The 17,548-nt window shown below is 43.8% G+C and overlaps 3 protein-coding genes and 1 long non-coding RNA gene across 4 annotated transcripts in view; 2 read left to right on the forward strand and 2 right to left on the reverse strand.

Annotated features, from left to right (window-relative positions):
- Window positions 1–4,396, forward strand: part of NUP88 (nucleoporin 88) — a 34,836-nt gene extending 30,440 nt beyond the window's left edge. Inside the window, exons 11-17 of the mRNA XM_050765305.1 lie at window positions 1,553–1,711; window positions 2,607–2,732; window positions 2,841–2,906; window positions 3,045–3,125; window positions 3,401–3,527; window positions 3,676–3,794; window positions 4,232–4,396. Of these exons, the coding sequence (XP_050621262.1) occupies window positions 1,553–1,711; window positions 2,607–2,732; window positions 2,841–2,906; window positions 3,045–3,125; window positions 3,401–3,527; window positions 3,676–3,794; window positions 4,232–4,295 (742 nt within the window). The 3' untranslated portion in view covers window positions 4,296–4,396. The remainder of the gene's footprint in view (window positions 1–1,552; window positions 1,712–2,606; window positions 2,733–2,840; window positions 2,907–3,044; window positions 3,126–3,400; window positions 3,528–3,675; window positions 3,795–4,231) is intronic.
- RPAIN (RPA interacting protein) overlaps window positions 1–12,012 on the reverse strand; it is a 56,000-nt gene extending 43,988 nt beyond the window's left edge. The window contains exon 1 of the mRNA XM_050765499.1: window positions 12,009–12,012. The gene's annotated coding sequence lies outside the window, so the exon portion shown is untranslated. The remainder of the gene's footprint in view (window positions 1–12,008) is intronic.
- Window positions 4,688–17,548, reverse strand: part of RABEP1 (rabaptin, RAB GTPase binding effector protein 1) — a 105,920-nt gene continuing 93,059 nt past the window's right edge. Inside the window, exons 13-18 of the mRNA XM_050765280.1 lie at window positions 15,958–16,098; window positions 13,075–13,264; window positions 12,155–12,210; window positions 9,917–10,015; window positions 8,881–8,997; window positions 4,688–7,404 (exon numbers count right to left, since the gene is read on the reverse strand). Of these exons, the coding sequence (XP_050621237.1) occupies window positions 7,303–7,404; window positions 8,881–8,997; window positions 9,917–10,015; window positions 12,155–12,210; window positions 13,075–13,264; window positions 15,958–16,098 (705 nt within the window). The 3' untranslated portion in view covers window positions 4,688–7,302. The remainder of the gene's footprint in view (window positions 7,405–8,880; window positions 8,998–9,916; window positions 10,016–12,154; window positions 12,211–13,074; window positions 13,265–15,957; window positions 16,099–17,548) is intronic.
- Window positions 7,326–13,334, forward strand: LOC126939845 (uncharacterized). Its single transcript, XR_007720467.1, has 2 exons — window positions 7,326–7,423; window positions 9,146–13,334. It is a non-coding gene; the product is annotated as an uncharacterized LOC126939845 (long non-coding RNA).

Genomic DNA, 17,548 nt, shown 5'->3' on the forward strand with positions numbered 1-17,548 from the left:
CTGGATACTTTTTTTTTTTTTTTTTTGAGATGGAGTCTTGCTCTGTTGCCCAAGCTGGAGTACAGTGGCATGATCTCAGCTCACTGCAACCTGTGCCTCCCGGGTTCAAGCGATTCTCCTGCCTCAGCCTCCCTAGTAGCTGGGATTACAGGCGCACACCACACCCAGCTAATTTTTATATTTTGAGTAGAGATGAGGGTTTGCCGTGTTGGCCAGGCTGGTCTTGAACTCCTGACCTCGGGTGATCCACCCACCTTGGCCTCTCGAAGTGCTGGAATTACAGGTGTGAGCCACTGCGCCCAGCCAATTATCTGGATACTTTCAGATCATATTTCTGCTAGCTCCCTGAAATACAAGTTGTCTATAAAGTAATGCTATTTGACGAACTTTCACTTTTTTTTTCTTTTTTTTTTTTTGAGACACAGGGTCTCACCCTGTCACCCAAGCTAGAGTGCAGTGATGTGTTCTCAGCTCACTGCAACCTCCACCTCCTGGGTTCAAGCGATTCTCATGCCTCAGCCACCCAAGTAGCTGAGATTACAGATGTGTGCCACCACGCCCAGCTAATTTTTATATTTTTAGTAGAGACAGGGTTTTACCACATTGGCCAGGCTGGTCTTGAATGCCTGACCTCAAGTGGTCCACCTGCCTCAGCCTCCCAAAATGCTGGGATTACAGGCGTGAGCCACCATGTCCAACCAAACATTCACATTAGAATTGTTGCCTTCAGAGTAAATCAGTTGCCATGCTGCTAAAGTTTGTGAGATCTTTTAAGCTCTTTCTGAAGTTTGAGTATTTGCACTTCAGTGAATAGTTTTTAGAAATCAAATTATAGGCCGGGCGCCGTGGCTCAAGCCTGTAGTCCCAGCACTTTGGGAGGCCGAGACGGGTGGATCACGAGGTCAGAAGATCGAGACCATCCTGGCTAACACGGTGAAACCCCGTCTCTACTAAAAATACAAAAAAACTAGCCGGGCGAGGTGGCGGGCGCCTGTAGTCCCAGCTACTCAGGAGGCTGAGGCAGGAGAATGGCGTGAACCCGGGAGGCAGAGCTTGCAGTGAGCTGAGATCCGGCCACTACACTCCAGCCTGGGCGACAGAGCGAGACTCCGTCTCAAAAAAAAAAAAAAAAAAAAAAAAAGAAATCAAATTATATAGAACCAATGTGGTATACACAGCAGTTTCCTGGCTTAATACTGGTTTTGATCAACTCTAAACCTAACAAGTAATTTATGTTTGTGGCTCTGGCTTATAAACTGGCTCTCAAGTCCTTTGCCAAGAATGCATGCTAGGTGTTTGTGCTGCCTTAATCTTTTAGAAAAGAACCAGAAATGGCAGTCAGAAATGCTTTGACAAATTAGGGGCATTGGGAGAATAAGGGTGTAGCTTCCCAAAGTGACCTTTTCTAGGTGGCAAACATGCATTCTTGCACTTTTACAAAAGTAACACCTTATTTTATATTCTGAAAGTTCTGGATTAATGTGGTTTCTGCTTTCCTGTAATACAGTAAATCACTCCATGGTAGAATTCAATTTACTTCTCTATTTTGCAGAAGTACAGTCCATCCAGCGTCTCCTCCCCTTCTTTGTACTCGAGAAGATGTTGAAGTGGCAGAGTCTCCCCTCCGTGTTCTGGCTGAAACCCCAGATTCCTTTGAAAAGCATATTAGAAGCATTTTGCAACGTAGTGTTGCCAATCCAGCATTTTTGAAGTATGCAACCTTGGGCATAGCGGTTTTATGAATGGGTTCTCTTCTGTCTTCATAATTACTGTGCATCCTTTCTGTCCTCATCTGTTTTGTACACTTTTTACTGTGATGGATTTGGAAGAAACTGGATATATTTAATCAGCTAGTGAATGGGGAACAGGGGGGAACCTGAGAATGATAAACAGGAAGTGTTTAAAAAGAAGTTAGGCTGGGCCAGGCGCGGTGGCTCACGCCTGTAATCCCAGCACTTTGGGAGGCCAAGATGGGCGGATCACGAGGTTAGGAGATCGAGACCATCCTGGCTAACACAGCAAAACCCCATCTCTACTAAAAATACAAAAAAAATTTAGCTGGGTGTGGTGGCATGCGCCTGTAGTCCCAGCTACTTGGGAGGCTGAGGCAGGAGAATAACTTGAACCTGGGAGGCAGAGGTTGCAGTGAGCCGAGATCACACCACTGCACTCCAGCCTGGGCAACAGAGCAAGACTTTGTCTCAAAAGAAGTTAGGCCGGGTACGGTGGCTCACAGCTGTAATCCCAGCACTTTGGGAGGCCGAGGCAGGCAGATCACCTGAGGTCAGGAGTTGAAGACCAGCGTAGCCAACACGGTGAAACCCCATCTCTACTAAAAATGCAATAATTAGCCAGGTGGGGTGGTGGACACCTGTAATCCCAGCTACTCGGGAGGCTGAGGCAGGAGAATCGCTTGAACCTGGGAGGCAGAGGTTGCTGTGAGCCGAGATAGCACCACTGCACTCCAGCCTGGGTGACAGAGCGAGACTCCATTTCAAAGAAATAAATTAAAAATATAAAAAGTTTACAAAGCACCTGTGACTTGAGTCTATTTTCAGTTGTTTTACTCAGCTAAGGAAAATAAAGGTAGAAACTTTGTTTTTAAGAGCTTCTGAAAAGGACCTAGCCCCTCCTCCTGAAGAATGCCTTCAGCTCCTCAGCAGAGCCACCCAGGTGTTCAGAGAGCAGTACATTCTCAAACAGGACTTGGCCAAGGAGGAGATTCAGCGGAGGTATGATGTCCTGTGCTCACAAACCATCGATCCCTGGCTGGTAACTGATGCTGTGTTATAGCCTAGACCTGGCTTCTGAGTAAACTCTATTCCTTTTTGTTCTTGAAGGGTCAAATTATTATGTGACCAAAAAAAGAAACAACTAGAAGATCTCAATTATTGTCGAGAGGAGAGGTAAGTGTCAAAAACAAGAAGAAAACAATAGGTCAGTAGGACTGGAACCATATTCTTACCCTAAGATGCTGAGCCACATTAATTGGTTTCAGCATCAAGGTGTGGACCTCAAGAGTCTCTTGTTTCTTATATCATTAGGAAAAGTCTGCGGGAAATGGCTGAGCGTTTAGCTGACAAATATGAGGAAGCTAAAGAAAAACAAGAGGATATCATGAACAGGTCAGTGGGCTGTATAACATTTAGTTACCTACTCGGGTACTAACAGTGATATTTAAGAAAATGGGCATTGGCAGGTGCTTACATACCTACAAAATTGAACTGAGCCCCCTACCTCTCCTCTGAAGAATATGTTGGGGAAAACATGAGGCTCTCCCCTAACACTTCTTATGGGGCCTACTTCAGAGACACCAGATTCATGAATTATGAGCTTGTGATTATGTTTCTCCTAATTAGCAGAGACCTTAACTTGAGATGTTTGCTTGCCTTTTCTAAAGGATGAAAAAAGTACTTCACAGTTTTCACTCTGAGCTCCCAGTTCTCTCTGATAGTGAGCGAGACATGAAGAAAGAATTACAGCTGATACCTGATCAACTTCGACATTTGGGCAATGCCATCAAACAGGTAGGAATAGATCCAAACTAGCTAAATTTAGTAATTTTTCTTAAAGCACTTATTCTACAGAAAATTTTACAAAAATGTAAAAAGAACAGATTCAAATAGATAAAATGTGTGGCAAACCACTGCCAAAATATCTATTTTGATACTTAAGGTTACTATGAAAAAGGACTATCAGCAGCGAAAGATGGAGAAGGTGTTGAGTCTTCAAAAACCCACCATTACTCTCAGTGCCTACCAGCGGAAGTGCATTCAGTCCATCCTGAAGGAGGAGTAAGTAAATACTTCCAGTCAGCTATTACTGTGAGATAGTTTTTCCTTTACAGTATGCCCCAGTCAACCTGTCTTAATAGAAACCTGGATCTTGGTATTTGCTTGTCAAGTAATTACTGGGACGAGAGCCACATGATACATAGGGGCTTAAGAAATGACTATGGTGGGAGGATTGAAAGTGATGACCTTCTAGTAACATGATTTTGTTGTGTGGCCAAACGTATTTTACAGTAATTATGTTCAAAAGTATTTCCAGTACTTGCACCATTTGCCACCTTAAATGAACAGTGAACACTATTGCTATCCATCTGAAACCTTCAGCTGTTAATTTTAGCAAAGCAGTTCTTAGATATTTCGACATTACCAGTTTAATTCTTAAGAATCCATATAAATGGTTTATTATATTTCCAAAAGTGAGTGACTTTACAATTTTACAGGGGTGAACACATAAGGGAAATGGTGAAGCAAATCAATGATATCCGCAATCATGTAAACTTCTGACACCACCAGGAGCTGACTCACACCTGAAGTGAACACCACTGAAGGCTTAAACCCATATTGTAAAACAGGTAGCATTATCTAATTTATAAAAAGGCATTTTGGATGACCTTTGGTGTGGTTGTTCATCTTTTTAAATATTTTGTTTTATAATTATTGAATAAATGTTTTTATTTAAAATTTGGATTGTGCTTTATAACTCAAGCCTACAGTTGTGTTCAGCAAGGAGTCAGGGTTATTTCACACTGCACACGGCCAGAACCTCCCTGAGCCTGTTGAGTGGTCTCTGTATCTGAGCAAGGCATTCCTGTGAGCTGTGTTTTAAAGTAGCAGCACCAGAAACATGACTCTGAGAGGGACAGAACCTAGGATTCAAAGGAAAAGACCACACAGTGTACTCGGCAGCAGCTTTTTTAATGTGAACACTTTCTTCTTAAGGACACACCTTCAGTACAGTTAACAAATGGTTACACCTGAAATCTGCTGAGAGCAGAGCTCAAGATCCACAATTGCAAAGGCCACTGCTGGCTCACTTCCTCACAGGCTGTATTACCTTCCAGAGCTGAGTGAGGCTGTGCTCTACGTCCTAACACTTGTTACTGAGTGGACATGAGGTGCAGGTTTAGCACCTTAAAGGGAGAGAAAAAGAAATAGGTTAGTATGCAGAATGTGATTTTGTCCTCACTTCGCCTTAACTCATCTTTTTATACTTGCCAATGTGAGTTCTGAAAGGTAGTACTATACCTGCTTAGAAATGGCTGACTGCCAATTAAAAGCCACATGATAAGGTAGGTTACAGGTAAGAGGTAAATCAGGTTAGACATGCATGAGAACATGTGTGCACAGACTGAATATAAGCACAGGAACACTCAAGAAACCCAACTGATCTTTTCTTTCACCTTCTAAATCAGTTCCCATTTACGCTGAAAACCCAGTGGAAAGAATTGTTTCCTACCTGGACAGTGACACAGTAGTTTGTTGCATACCAGAAGCACATTGTTAAACAAAACTTAGAGTCTCAGTTTGGGTTTTTCTACAGTATTTTCCTCCATAAAGTGAATTCCAGCAGTTTGCATTTGTCACAGTAGAGACCACTAACCATTCCCTAATTGTGATGATTTTATTACCCAGTACTGTCTTCTGGGGAAAAATATCTGTAAGGTGCTCAGTCTCAGCAGAACACTTCACTGCAAGCTCTAGTTCAGTCAGTTCAGAAAGGCTGTGAACTGCCCACCCTGATTTGCAGCACTAATTTTAATAATCTGAAGACAAATTCGCTTGGGGCTTATCCAAGGGACTAGTCTTAAACCTACGTAATTTAAATTGATTGCATTTTATAATAAAATCCCCTGTAACTCAATAGTTATATGTTTCCTTTATCTAAACCATATAGCACTCTTTATAAAGGGACTTCAAACCAATTTAAATAATGTTTCATGCGCGGCAAGCCTTTAGTACTATTTCCATAATTAATATTTATTTTTAAATTCATAATCATGAATGCAAGACTACAATAATAACCCAAGAGATGAGGTATGTAGTACTTATCATTTGTCCTATGGAAGACAGACGTACAGGAGTAAAGATCTTTAGGGCAAGTCCATAGTGACCTCATTTATAACAGACAATTCACTTTAAGTTGATGGTGGCTTTATGTGAACAAAACAATCTACCTAGTTCACTAACTCCCAGAAGCCTTCTTTCAGGTACCTTACTGTTATGCAACCAATCTCAAAAATGATTTGAAAACCATTTTACTTTTGAACCTCCTGGATGATGATCCATCCAGTGGATCTTCCTGGGACAGTACTCTCAGCAGGTATTGGTGAACGTGAATCAATCCTTTGTGCTTTCTGTAGCACTTCATAAAGTTATGGCAAAGACCTGTTTCACAGAGGCTTTCTTCACACAGGAAAGGAATCTAATGCTTGTAAAATGGCAAGGCAGATTTCCAGACTGATCAGTATTCTAACTGGCTCTCCATAAGCATTGTCCCTTACATTCCAGGTCTGGACTTAAAAGAAAAATACAAAATATCTGTCAACCTAGTTACCATTTTTGTATTTGACACATTTGAAACAAGTAGTATGTAAGCCTAATGATCCAAGTTGAAAAATAAGCAGATTTATAAATGTATACTAGAGGTTCTCAGACAAAGCTTGTTTTATTAATGTTTTTCACTGATCCAATACTAGACTAAAACACTTCAAAAGAGTAGATGGTACCAGTTCGGCTTTATCCTGGTACCTGTGGGCCCATGAAGATCATCTAAGTATGCAGAAAAAGTGCTTCCCAAGTTTCTTGTGCTTTTCCTTTAACCTTCAGCTTCCAGTATATATAGCCCTAGCCAAGTTTTCAGATCCTCATCATTAATTCACTTCCTGAATTGGTTTTGTTTGCCACAGTCCTATGGTTCTCAGGTAAGTTTCAGTAGCATTTAAGGTCCTCCAAAGCAAGATAAAATGGTAAAAGGGAAACAAAAATGTACTGAGTGAGGGAAATACAGTCAGTAGCCAATGGCCTGCTCCAAACCTTCATATTTTAATATAAAATATTCATACAGCATACTACACTTCTGTCTGCTAACTGAATACTGTTACTGATGAGCTCTAGACAACAGATAAAGCAAATTCTCTTCCAATATCTATGAACAGAAAATTCCAAACACTACTGGGATGTCGCTTTAGGGTAGGGAAATGTGTTCCAAAAATCTATATTGGAGAAAGCAGGCAAGGAAACAGCACTTTTTCCATCACCGAATCTGATCCCACGCCTGTTGGAATCAAGCCTGGCGTTATCAGTGTTCGCATTTGAAGGTCTCTGGGCTGCAGATCAGCCCGTTTGCTGTTTCCTGTGCCGCACAGTCTTCTCCCTCTAGAAGTAAGCATTTCTCCAGTCTTCCTTTTGTTGTGACTTCTCTTTCTTCAGTTAAGAGTTAAATAATAATTAATGTTGCTCTAAAGATGAGTTAAAAACCCAAAGTGCAGGCTAGAATCCTGCCATCAGGGTGTCATGTCTCAGGAAGCTGGTTAATGTCTGTCAGTTTAGTATCATTCAGAATTGCCCGGATTCTCTCCAAGGAGTCTGCTTGCCGGATCCGCTCTAACTGCACCTGGAGAAACAATGGTGAGGTAAGTACAGGTGGCTCCTGCCTAGATTTTCTGAACTGTGACTGGTTTAGCTGAGATGCAGCAGATTAACTCACCAGAGTAGCAGTCACTTCAAAGGGAGACAACAAGAACAATTAAAATTTTTAAAATAATTCCCCAAAGCTATTGCGTAACAGACTGGGATTTTTTTTTTTTTTTTTTTTTTTTTTTTTTTTTTTTTTTTTTTTTTTTTTTGAGACAGTTTCGCTCGTCACCCAGGCCAGAGTGCAATGGTGTGATCTCGGCTCACTACAACCTCCACCTCCTGGGTTCAAGCAATTCTCCTGTCTCAGCCTCCCGAGTAGCTGGGATTACAAGCACCCACTACCATGCGCGGCTAATTTTTGTATTTTTAGTAGAGATGAGGTTTCACCATATTGGTCAGTCTGATCTCGAACTCCTGACCTCAGGTGATCCACCCACCTCAGCCTCCCAAAGTGCTGGGATTACAGGCGTGAGCCACCATGCCTGGCCCAGACTAGGATTTTAAAGTGTAATGTGTTGGGATTATGGAGACAAATGAAACCTGACTCCGGACCCTGAAGAATCCACAGTTCCAGGCTGGGTGCGGCAGCTCACGCCTGTGATCCCAGCACTTTGGAAGGCTGAGGCGGGTGGATCACCTGAGGTCAGGAGTTTGAGACCAGCCTGACCAACATGGTGAAACCCCGCCTCTACTAAAAATACATAAATTAGCTGGGTGTGGTAGTGTGTGCCTGTAATCCCAGCTACCCAGGAGGCTGAGGCAGGAGAATCACTGGAACCCAAGAGGCAGAGGCTGCAGTGAGCTACTGCACTCCAGCCTGAGTGACAGAGCAAGACTCTGCTCAAAAAAAAAAAAAAAAAAAAAGAATCTGAAGTTCCATTGGGAAAAAAAACTTAGTTTTAGCACAATATTCTAAATGTCATTTTGTCATTACAGGCATTCATGGAGTGCCCAAGGGAGCACGGCAGAGGGAGGGGGCACTTAAGCCCAGCTCAGGGACCTAGAAAGGCTCCATGGAATGGATAAACCTACGCTGAGCCTTGAAAGAAAGGAGTCAGGAGGGGATGAGAGGAGGATGCTTACCAGACGGAAGACCACACTGTGGGCGAGGAACCACAAGCAGTTAAACATGAGAATGTAAAACAAGGCAGAGAGATGAGCAAAATACAGGGGTAGGCCTGGTTGGGAAGAGTCTTACATGGTATGCTAAGGAGTTTATACTTTACTCATAAGGAGGCAAAATTGGCAAAGTATAGAGAAAAAGAAAAATGGGCCAAGTGTGAAGAACACACCAGGTTTCTGGCCTGAATGATGAGGCAGACATTTGGGGTGAAGGTAGGAGCAGCCAGTCTCTAAACCTCTAGCTACTGCCAGTGGTCAAGTCAGGGATTGGCAAGGTTCTGTCCCCCAAAACTGCCTTCGTGCTCTGTATGTGGTTCCCCAAACGCCTCACCTGAAGGGTCTGTGAAAGCTTCACAAAATCTCTCTGGACTTGCTCACTGACATCTAATTCTGTCTGTAATCTCTGAGCTTTGTTCTTCTCTTCAAACATTAGTTGTTCAACGGTAGCCTAAAAAATACAAGTTTTGAATGAAGATTAATGCCAAAGGGCCAAATTACTTAGGAAATCTAGTAACTTGTAGTTACCAACTACTAGGGCAGCAAGGTGGGTGGATATCCATCATCCTCCTATACACGACCAATCTCTTTATCTATAGGGCAAGTGTGCAAGCCATCTGGACTGTTTGCTGTAGGTCCTAAGATGAACTGGGTGTGAAAAGCCAGAGGAAGAAATGGATTAAAGTGCTGCCCTTCCCCACCCCCAGCAGCTGGTGACAGTGACAATAATCAATCATCAAAACAGTTGCTGAGATCAGAATCTGTCACAGCGACAGGGATGCATACAGGATTTCCTCTAACAACATCCACAGTCAAGCACCCACCAGGAAACTTAGTGACTACGCCCCAGGCAGCCCCAGCTATCCCCAATCTCTCTCACAGAAAACTTCAGCAGGATGTGTGGGAGCCTCTAAAAACAAGCAGTTCAACAACACTGTCTGCTTTAAGGTCTGACCCCTCAGCTCACTACCCCCACAACATGCACGTTTATTCTAATGGAACTCATCAAAATGTAGGCGGCAAACCTGGTTTGATGCCATCTCTCTTAGGATTTGATACATCAGTCAGATGGAATGACATTTTCAAAGCTGCTTCTAACTGGGCAGTGCCCAGGCTTGGTCAATGGCCCTGATTGCCTACCTACTATCGGAAGCTAGCCCATGACACAGGCCTCCGGACCTGGCAGAAAAGATTTAACCCAGCTGGAATAGATCAATTCGTTTAATTTTTTTCTTTTCACAAGCTGTCAGTCTTGCCAACTTTTTAAAAGGTGACACTTCAAAGCACCAATATTTTTTCTTAACATGCAAGATGGGATCCTACCTTCTTAGCCCTACTTTTTAAAATTAAATGACCAATGAAAATACTACCTTAGCAGCAGTCTCTTTTTTTAACTGCTCTTCCAAACTGATCTTCATTTCCTGAAGACTCTCAAGCTGTTGAGACTTCTCTCTTAATGTGGACTCCAACTGTGAAAACAGAAAAAGCTGAGACAGAAACTCCCTCAGGCCCGCAGTGCACTGCCTAAAAGAGCCTAGAGCCCGGAGAATTACACCAAGACACTCAGGCTACACTGGGAATACTCTCACCCTTTCAGCTCTGTGGATCCCCTCTGTATTCTTCCTGGACTATTCTTTCATTAACCATTATTAGGCACCTACTGTATTCTAAGGCCTCAAAATGAAGAAACCAGGGGAAACAGACGTGGGAAGCATGAAGGAAGCAGCATTTAATTCTGCCAGAAAAGTTACAAAGGATTTCCTAGAGGAGATGACATTTGACTCCTACATTTTTACAGGGCAAAGACAAAGGTGACAAGGGGAGAGGATGGAGAGAGATACTCCAGTAAGAGGGAATGGACGGCACGCATTAAAAACACATGCAGGAACGGTGGCATGTTCAGCTGGCCTATAGCATGGCACATTGGGAGCCACAGGCACTGAGGCGGAGAGGTAGTGTGAGGCAGGAGAGCTCTGGCTGGGCTAAGGATACGGACTTGATCCTGTAAATAAAGGAAACCACTGGAGGGCTCTCCACTAGACTGAGATGCGAACAAGTATAATGTTTAAGTATCACCTTGATTTCAATATGGAAATGAATTAGGGACAAATTTTGGAGGCAGGGAAGTAAGTTAGGCTGTTAAAATAAGCCAGGTGAGAGTGAAGTCTGAACTCAAAGAGTGGCAGCTGGAATGGAAAGGATGAGATGTATTTCAAGCGCTGGTAATTTCTGCTCGTGCAATCTCAGAAGCAAAGTGGAAGCAGGAGGCAGACTGCAGCGGGTGGAGGGGTGGCTGGGAAGTCTGGCAGTGGACATGATCAAGACTGTGGCAACAGAAGCAAGAAGAAAGATTGGTAGCCTGAGAGAGGAGTGCAATCCAAAGACTTTTTCCTTCTGAATGGGAGACACCTGGGCCTGTTCATGCATAATGGAAAAGACCAGTCCAGAGGTAGAAGTTCAAGGCCCAGCACGGTGTGGGGACGTCTGGAGAAGTCCGGAGACATTCAAAGCACCTATGCAGTGACACACTGTGCTCAGAAGCAGGCCATCATTTTCTCTGAAGGAAAAGAGAAGGCTGGGAATAAAAGGAGAACCTGTAATTGAGGAGCCCAGGAGCTGAAGGTGGCCCTGCCTGATGCCTGAGGAGTGAGGCCAGCATCTGCTGAGAGTGAGGAGGCTGAGGTGAGATGACTCTGAAACTGCCACTGTGAGGAATGGAGGAGACGCAACTTAGAACACATGGCAGGCTGCATGAGGAGCACTGGAGGCCCATCTGGCAGCACGAGCAGGCAGTGTCACCAAGTCTGGTGGCATCAGCAGCTAGGGACAGCAGGACTAGTCCAGGGTTGGGCAGTGGTCAGGTGAGGGCAGCAGCAGGACAAGGAGTGAAAGACCGTAGGGGCAGGTGTGGTGGGAGATGAGGGGAAGAGGCAGGCCAGTAAGATGCGACCTAGGGGAAAGCAAGCAAGCCATGAAGCTGCTAAAACCAGGATAAAAGGGGAAGTTCAGAGAAGTGGAGGTCTGAATGAGGTACTCCGATGGAGAGGCCTGCAGGATGAAGAGCTGGAAGGATGGCAGATTCTGGTCAAGGAATTTAAGGCTGCAGTGAGATGTCACAGTTGGGCAAAGTGCAGCCCAGTGTGTGAGAAGGGAGAGCAGGGTGGAGGTGAAAATCTCTAAATCAAGGAACAGTGAGGTCAGGAAGTTGAATGGGGTTACTATGAAAGGTACTGATGATGTCTAAGAGGACTAAGCCAGCTAGAAAACATCATCTCTTGTTTGTAACATTTTTATACATATTTCTACTGTACCTCTAAGCATATAACATGTTATGACCATGCCTGGCCTATCTTCTCCCTACACTGGAAACTCCAAGCCACAGTCACAGCTTAGCCTTACCTCCTCCAGTTCTACACAGCCTGACACACAGGGCACTCTCAGTAAGTCACCATCACACCCTTACCCCCATGGTTTTCTTCCCGCAAGACAGAAGTTCCTTAAGGCAGGTCCCATGCCTTAACTATTTTTTATTCGTTGGGTCTACCATAGTAGGAGTCAATAAATAACCACCGGTTGCTGACAGAATTAATTTGAAACTCACGACTTACCTGTCCTTTTTCTACTTTTATTCTTTCTAATTCAGCTTTTAGGCTAGAAATGGAAGCTAGAAGGAAAAAAAAATGAGACGTATTAGCATTCATCTATTATTTTGCATGAACATTTTTTTCTTTAAAATTTTAGAACACCCCCAGAGGATTCAAATATATGCTGAACATGGGTTCTGGGGGGCTGTCTCAAAATTATCACCAAGCAATCAGCATATTCAGCGAAGGGAAAAGCAGGATCTATGCAAACGGACATGGTGTCATAAACTACTTCTAGATCACGTATCACGTCTCTGCAGGGAAACGCCACCCATCGAATCACGTTCCCCTGGGTCTGGGTTCAAGTACTGAGAATCCTATCTATGAATAATTGCCAAAGAGGCCATAGAACTCCTAAAAAGATGAGTTTTTGGCCAGGGGCAGTGGCTCACAACTGTAATCCCAGCACTTTGCAAGGCCAAGGCAGGCGGATCACCTGAGATCGGGAGTTCGAGACCAGCTTAACCAACATGCAGAAACCCGTCTCTACTAAAAATACAAAACTAGCTGGGTGTGGTGGTGCACGCCTGTAATCCCAGCTACTTGGGATACTGATACAGCAGAATGCAGAACTGCCTGAACCCAGGAGGCAGAGGTTGCAGTGAGCCAAGATCTCACCACTGCACTCCAGCCTGGGCAACAAGAGTGAAACTCCAACTCAAAAAAAAAAGACAAGTTTTTAAAATAACCAGAATTTCTGATTATTTGAATATATCAGAATATATATTCAGAATCTGAATATATCAGAATATCTATAAAAAATGGACTGAGTCTGTACGAAATTTTTTCCTATGCTTTTCTGTGTTCCAGACTCCACGGCCACATGTTACTTCTTTATTGAAGTTTTCTTTAGTGACTCTAAACTGCATCACTTTCATCTTCACCTATTTCCTCCTTGCAGTTTTCTATTTCTAGCTGCAGAGTTTCTTCAAGATTTTCTTTCAAACACTGTTCTGCTTGGATCTGCTCCTTTAGGAAAAGTATCTCGGCCTTCAGCTTTTCTTCTACGTGGTCTGCTGCCGTCCGCACGTTAATGATGTCCTCGCGATACTTTAATACCATCTCCCGCAGTGCCTGGATTCGAGAAACAAATGATTATTGCGTTTGTGAGAGTGAAAAGAAATAAAGAAGCTAAAGATTTTCTATAACCAGAATCTCAGATGCTGTTTTAATGGTTCAAAAATTAAGACTTTGACCATTAAGCCACTTAGAGCTTCAGGGCAGGTGCCATGTCAGGTTAACATTCATTATATTATAGAAAAGACATTTCTGGCCAAGTCGTATCTTCTGAGCCACATACTCTTCCCTCAAAACTGTTTCATAAGCAGAAAAATAAAAAGGTTAAGTGACTTACAATATGCCATTCAATCGAAATAATACCTTAGACTCCTCTACTATTACTTGCAGAAATTTGTGAGGCGTTAGGAAATGAAGACAAAACTCAGTAGCAAGTTCCCACTCAGTAGCAAGTGTGAACCAAGAGGATAAGGTTTACTTACTTACTTATTCATTCATTCAAACATGTACTGAACATCTACCACAGGCAAAGTACTACCTTAGGCCAGAGGCAAATAATGGCAAAGATGGCTTTCGAAGGTGGTAAGCTGTTTTTCTGTAATAAATTCAGTACATAATTTGTTTTGTTTTTCTTCCTAAATTTTAGTTCTGTCTTCTTTTAGAAAGCCTTTCAATTATATCCTAAAGCAACTCTAAAGTAAAAACGGGATTTTCAGATAATATATATAAAACAACAGTTTTTAAAATTTCTTAAGATTTATTACTGAGGCAGGTCCAAGAATCAAGGCTTACACACTGACTACATTCTTCAAGGATTCTTCGACCTTTTTTTTTCTTGAGGCAGGATCTTCCTCTGTCACCCAGACTGGAGTACGGAGTGCAATGGCATAATCCTATCTCACCACAGACTGAAATTCCTGGGCTCAAACCATCCTCCTGCCTCAGCCTCCCAAGTAGCTAGGATTATAGGCACATGCATGCCACTGTGCCCAGCTAATTTTCTTATTTTTTGTAGAGACACGGTCTCACTATGTTGCCCAGGTTGGTCTCAAACTCCTGGGCTCAAGCAAAACTCCCACTTCAACCTCCCAGTGTGCTGGGATTACAGGCAAGTGTCACTGTGCCCGGCCTGGATTCCTGGAACATTTTAAAATCTAGACTAGCAGGCAGTGGCTCACACCTGCAATCCCAGCACTTTGAGAGACCCAGGCAGGCGGATCACTTGAGATCAGGAGTTCGAGACCAGCCTGGCCGACATGGCAAAACGCCATCTCTACTAAAAATACAAAAAAAGGCCGGGCATGGTGGCTCATGCCCTGTAATCCCAGCACATTGGGAGGCCAAGATGGGCAGATCACGAGGTCAGGAGTTCAAGACCAGCCTAGCCAATATGGTGAAACCCCATCTCTACTAAAAAATATTTTTAAAAATTAGCTGGGCACAGTGGCACGCGCCTGTTGTGCCAGTACTTGGGAGGCTGAGGCAGGAGAATCACTTGAACCCGGGAGACGGAGGTTGCAGTGAGCCTAGGTTGCTCCACTGCACTCCAGCCTGGGTGACAGAGCGAGACTCCCTCTCAAAAAATAAATAAAAAATAAAAATACAAAAACAAATTAGCCCAGCGTGCTGGCACATGCCTGTAATCCCAGCTACTCGGGAGGCTGAGGCAGGAGAATCACTTGAACCCAGTAAGCAGAGGTTTCTGTGAGCCAAGATTGCACCATTGCACTTCAGCCTGGGCGACAGAATGAAACTCTGTCTCAAAAAATAAAAATTAAAAATAAAGCTTGGATAAAGTTCAGGAGACAATTATGAATGTCTCTGGGAAATCGGTTTTGTAGCCCAGGTTTACCCAACCACAGAAGAATGTAAGTGACCAAAAGTGTCATCTCTGGCCGGGCATGGTGGCTCACTTGAGGTCAGGAGCTCAAGACCAGGCTGGCAAACATGGTGAAACCCCGTCTATACTATAAATGCAAAAAATTAGCCAGGCGTGGTGGTGGGCGCTTGTTATCCCAGCTACTGGGGAGGCTGAGGCAGGAGAATCGTTTAAACCCGTGAGGCAGAGGTTGCAGTGAGCAGAGATCATGCCATTGCACTCCAGCCTGGGTGACAGATAATATCTGTCTCAAAAAGAAACACAAGTGTCATCTTTATGGACAGAATGATGGTGAGTGTGGTATAACCTTTCAAGTACCAGATACAAAAACAAACATCATAAGCAGCCAGCATGGTGACCTCTTCAAACATTTAATTTCTGGCACACTCTCAATATGGTCCCACAAAAATAACTTACACATCTTGAAAACATTAGGCTACGTGAAGAAGATGTACACAAAAGACCACATATTGTATGATTCTATTCATAGGAAAGTCCAGAATAGGGAAATCTATAGAGGCAGAAAGTAGATGAGCAGTTGCTTAAGGTTAGGGGAGGAGGAGGAATAAGGATGGTAGCTAAAGGGTGAAGTGTTACTTTCTCTTTTGTGTGTGTGTTTGTGTTTGTTTTTAGCTGGTGTACTTGGGTCACAAGGAGTTACTTTCTGAGGTGATGAAAATGTTCTAAAATGGATTGTGATGATGGTCGCACACATCACATCTGTGAGTACAGCAAAAACCACTGAACGGTACACTTGAAACGGCTGGATCGCCATGTGAATTGTATCTGAATAAAGCTGTTTACATAAAGAACATACAGCCAATTCCGAAAATGTACTTGACATTTTTGATCATGTGGAAAGTTAAGTTACCTCTGTAGTGTCTGGGAGGATGAAGTCTTCGGCTTGCTGTAGTGACACATGCAAGCTGTGCTTTCCCTGGAGACTGTCATTATCTTTCTGTAACCTCACCAGCTCTTCTGAAACCTGTTCCCGTGACTGCATCAGCACTGCCTAAAATAGAAGGAGACACTAATCACAGCCAGAAAGGTAGATCTGGTCTGGTAATAGCTACACCAGAGAAAAACAAGACCAAACTAAAGGAGTGCTGAGGATGGACGGGGTATGGTGAAGTTCTGCTAGACTTAGAAAAGGCAGTGCAGAGATTTTCTGATTTACAGCACATATTCCACAAGAGGACACGCAAAGCAGCAAGTATCTGAGGCTCATTCTCCATTGTTCCTACAAACCGCTTAAAAATACTATCTTCTGGTTGGGCGCGGTGGCTCACACCTGCAATCCCAGCACTTTGGGAGGCTGAGGTGGGTGGATTGCCTGAGGTCACAAGTTTGAGACCAGCCTGGGCAAAACAGTGAAACTCCGTCTCGACTAAAATACAAAAAATTAGCTGGGCGTAGTGGCGTGTGCCTGTAATCCGAGCAACTAGGGATTGGCTGAGGCAGGAGAATCGCTTGAACCCAGGAGGCAGAGGGTGCAGTGAGCCGAGATTGCGCCATTGCACTCCAGCCTGGGCGACAAAGCGAGACTCCATCTCGAAAAAAAAATTAATTAATAATAATATTTTCCCTCCATGTCCCTGTACTACAGAAGGACCAGGATCTCTAGTTCAACGGAAGTGGCTGACACCATCAAGCCCCGTGTCAGACGGAGCATGTGCTCTAAGACAACGCCTCTTTTCTCATGGCATGCACTCAGCAGAAAGGAGGGAGAAGCCAAGCAGCGTCTTCATTTCCCGTCATGTGTACATCTGTTCAGGCTCAGGATCACTGTGAATGGCCCAGCAGGCCCAGATACTGGAAGTCGTCAAGAGGATCTAAGCTTGGGAATCACAGAGCACTGGAGAAGCTTATTCTTTATTTTATTTTATTTTTTTGAAACAGAGTCTCCCTCTGTAGCCCAGGCTGGAATGCAGTGGCGTGATCTCAGCTCACTGCAACCTCCACCTCCCGAGTCCTTGTTCAAGCAATTCTCCTGCCTCAGCCTCCCAAGTAGCTGGAATTAGAGGCATGCACCACCACGCCCAGCTAATTTTTTTTTATTTTTAGTAGAGATGGGGTTTAACCATGTTGGCCAGGCTGGTCTCGATCTCCTGACCTCGTGATCCACCCACCTCAGCCTCCCAAAGTGCTGGGATTACAGGCGTGAGCCACCGCGCCCGGCCAGAGAAGCTTATTCTTAAAATCGGACACACTCCCACTTCTGCTTGTTGCTGTATAAAACAATTTTAGGTATTTCATATTATTTGCATCAATATAAAAGTTACCCCAGCAAATCCGAGTATAAGACAAAGCTCTCGGAAAGCATGTGGCTCCTGCTACTCTGTAATGCCAGGTCACTTACCTTAAGGGCACACATACATGTAGATTATGCTCTCATACAACATTTATTTTGCAGCTACTACTCTATGCCACGTGTTTTGCTGCCCAAAGGAAATACAGAGGTA

The sequence above is a fragment of the Macaca thibetana genome, chromosome 16 (genome assembly GCF_024542745.1).
Source record: "Macaca thibetana thibetana isolate TM-01 chromosome 16, ASM2454274v1, whole genome shotgun sequence".
Classification (NCBI taxonomy): Eukaryota; Metazoa; Chordata; class Mammalia; order Primates; family Cercopithecidae; genus Macaca; species Macaca thibetana.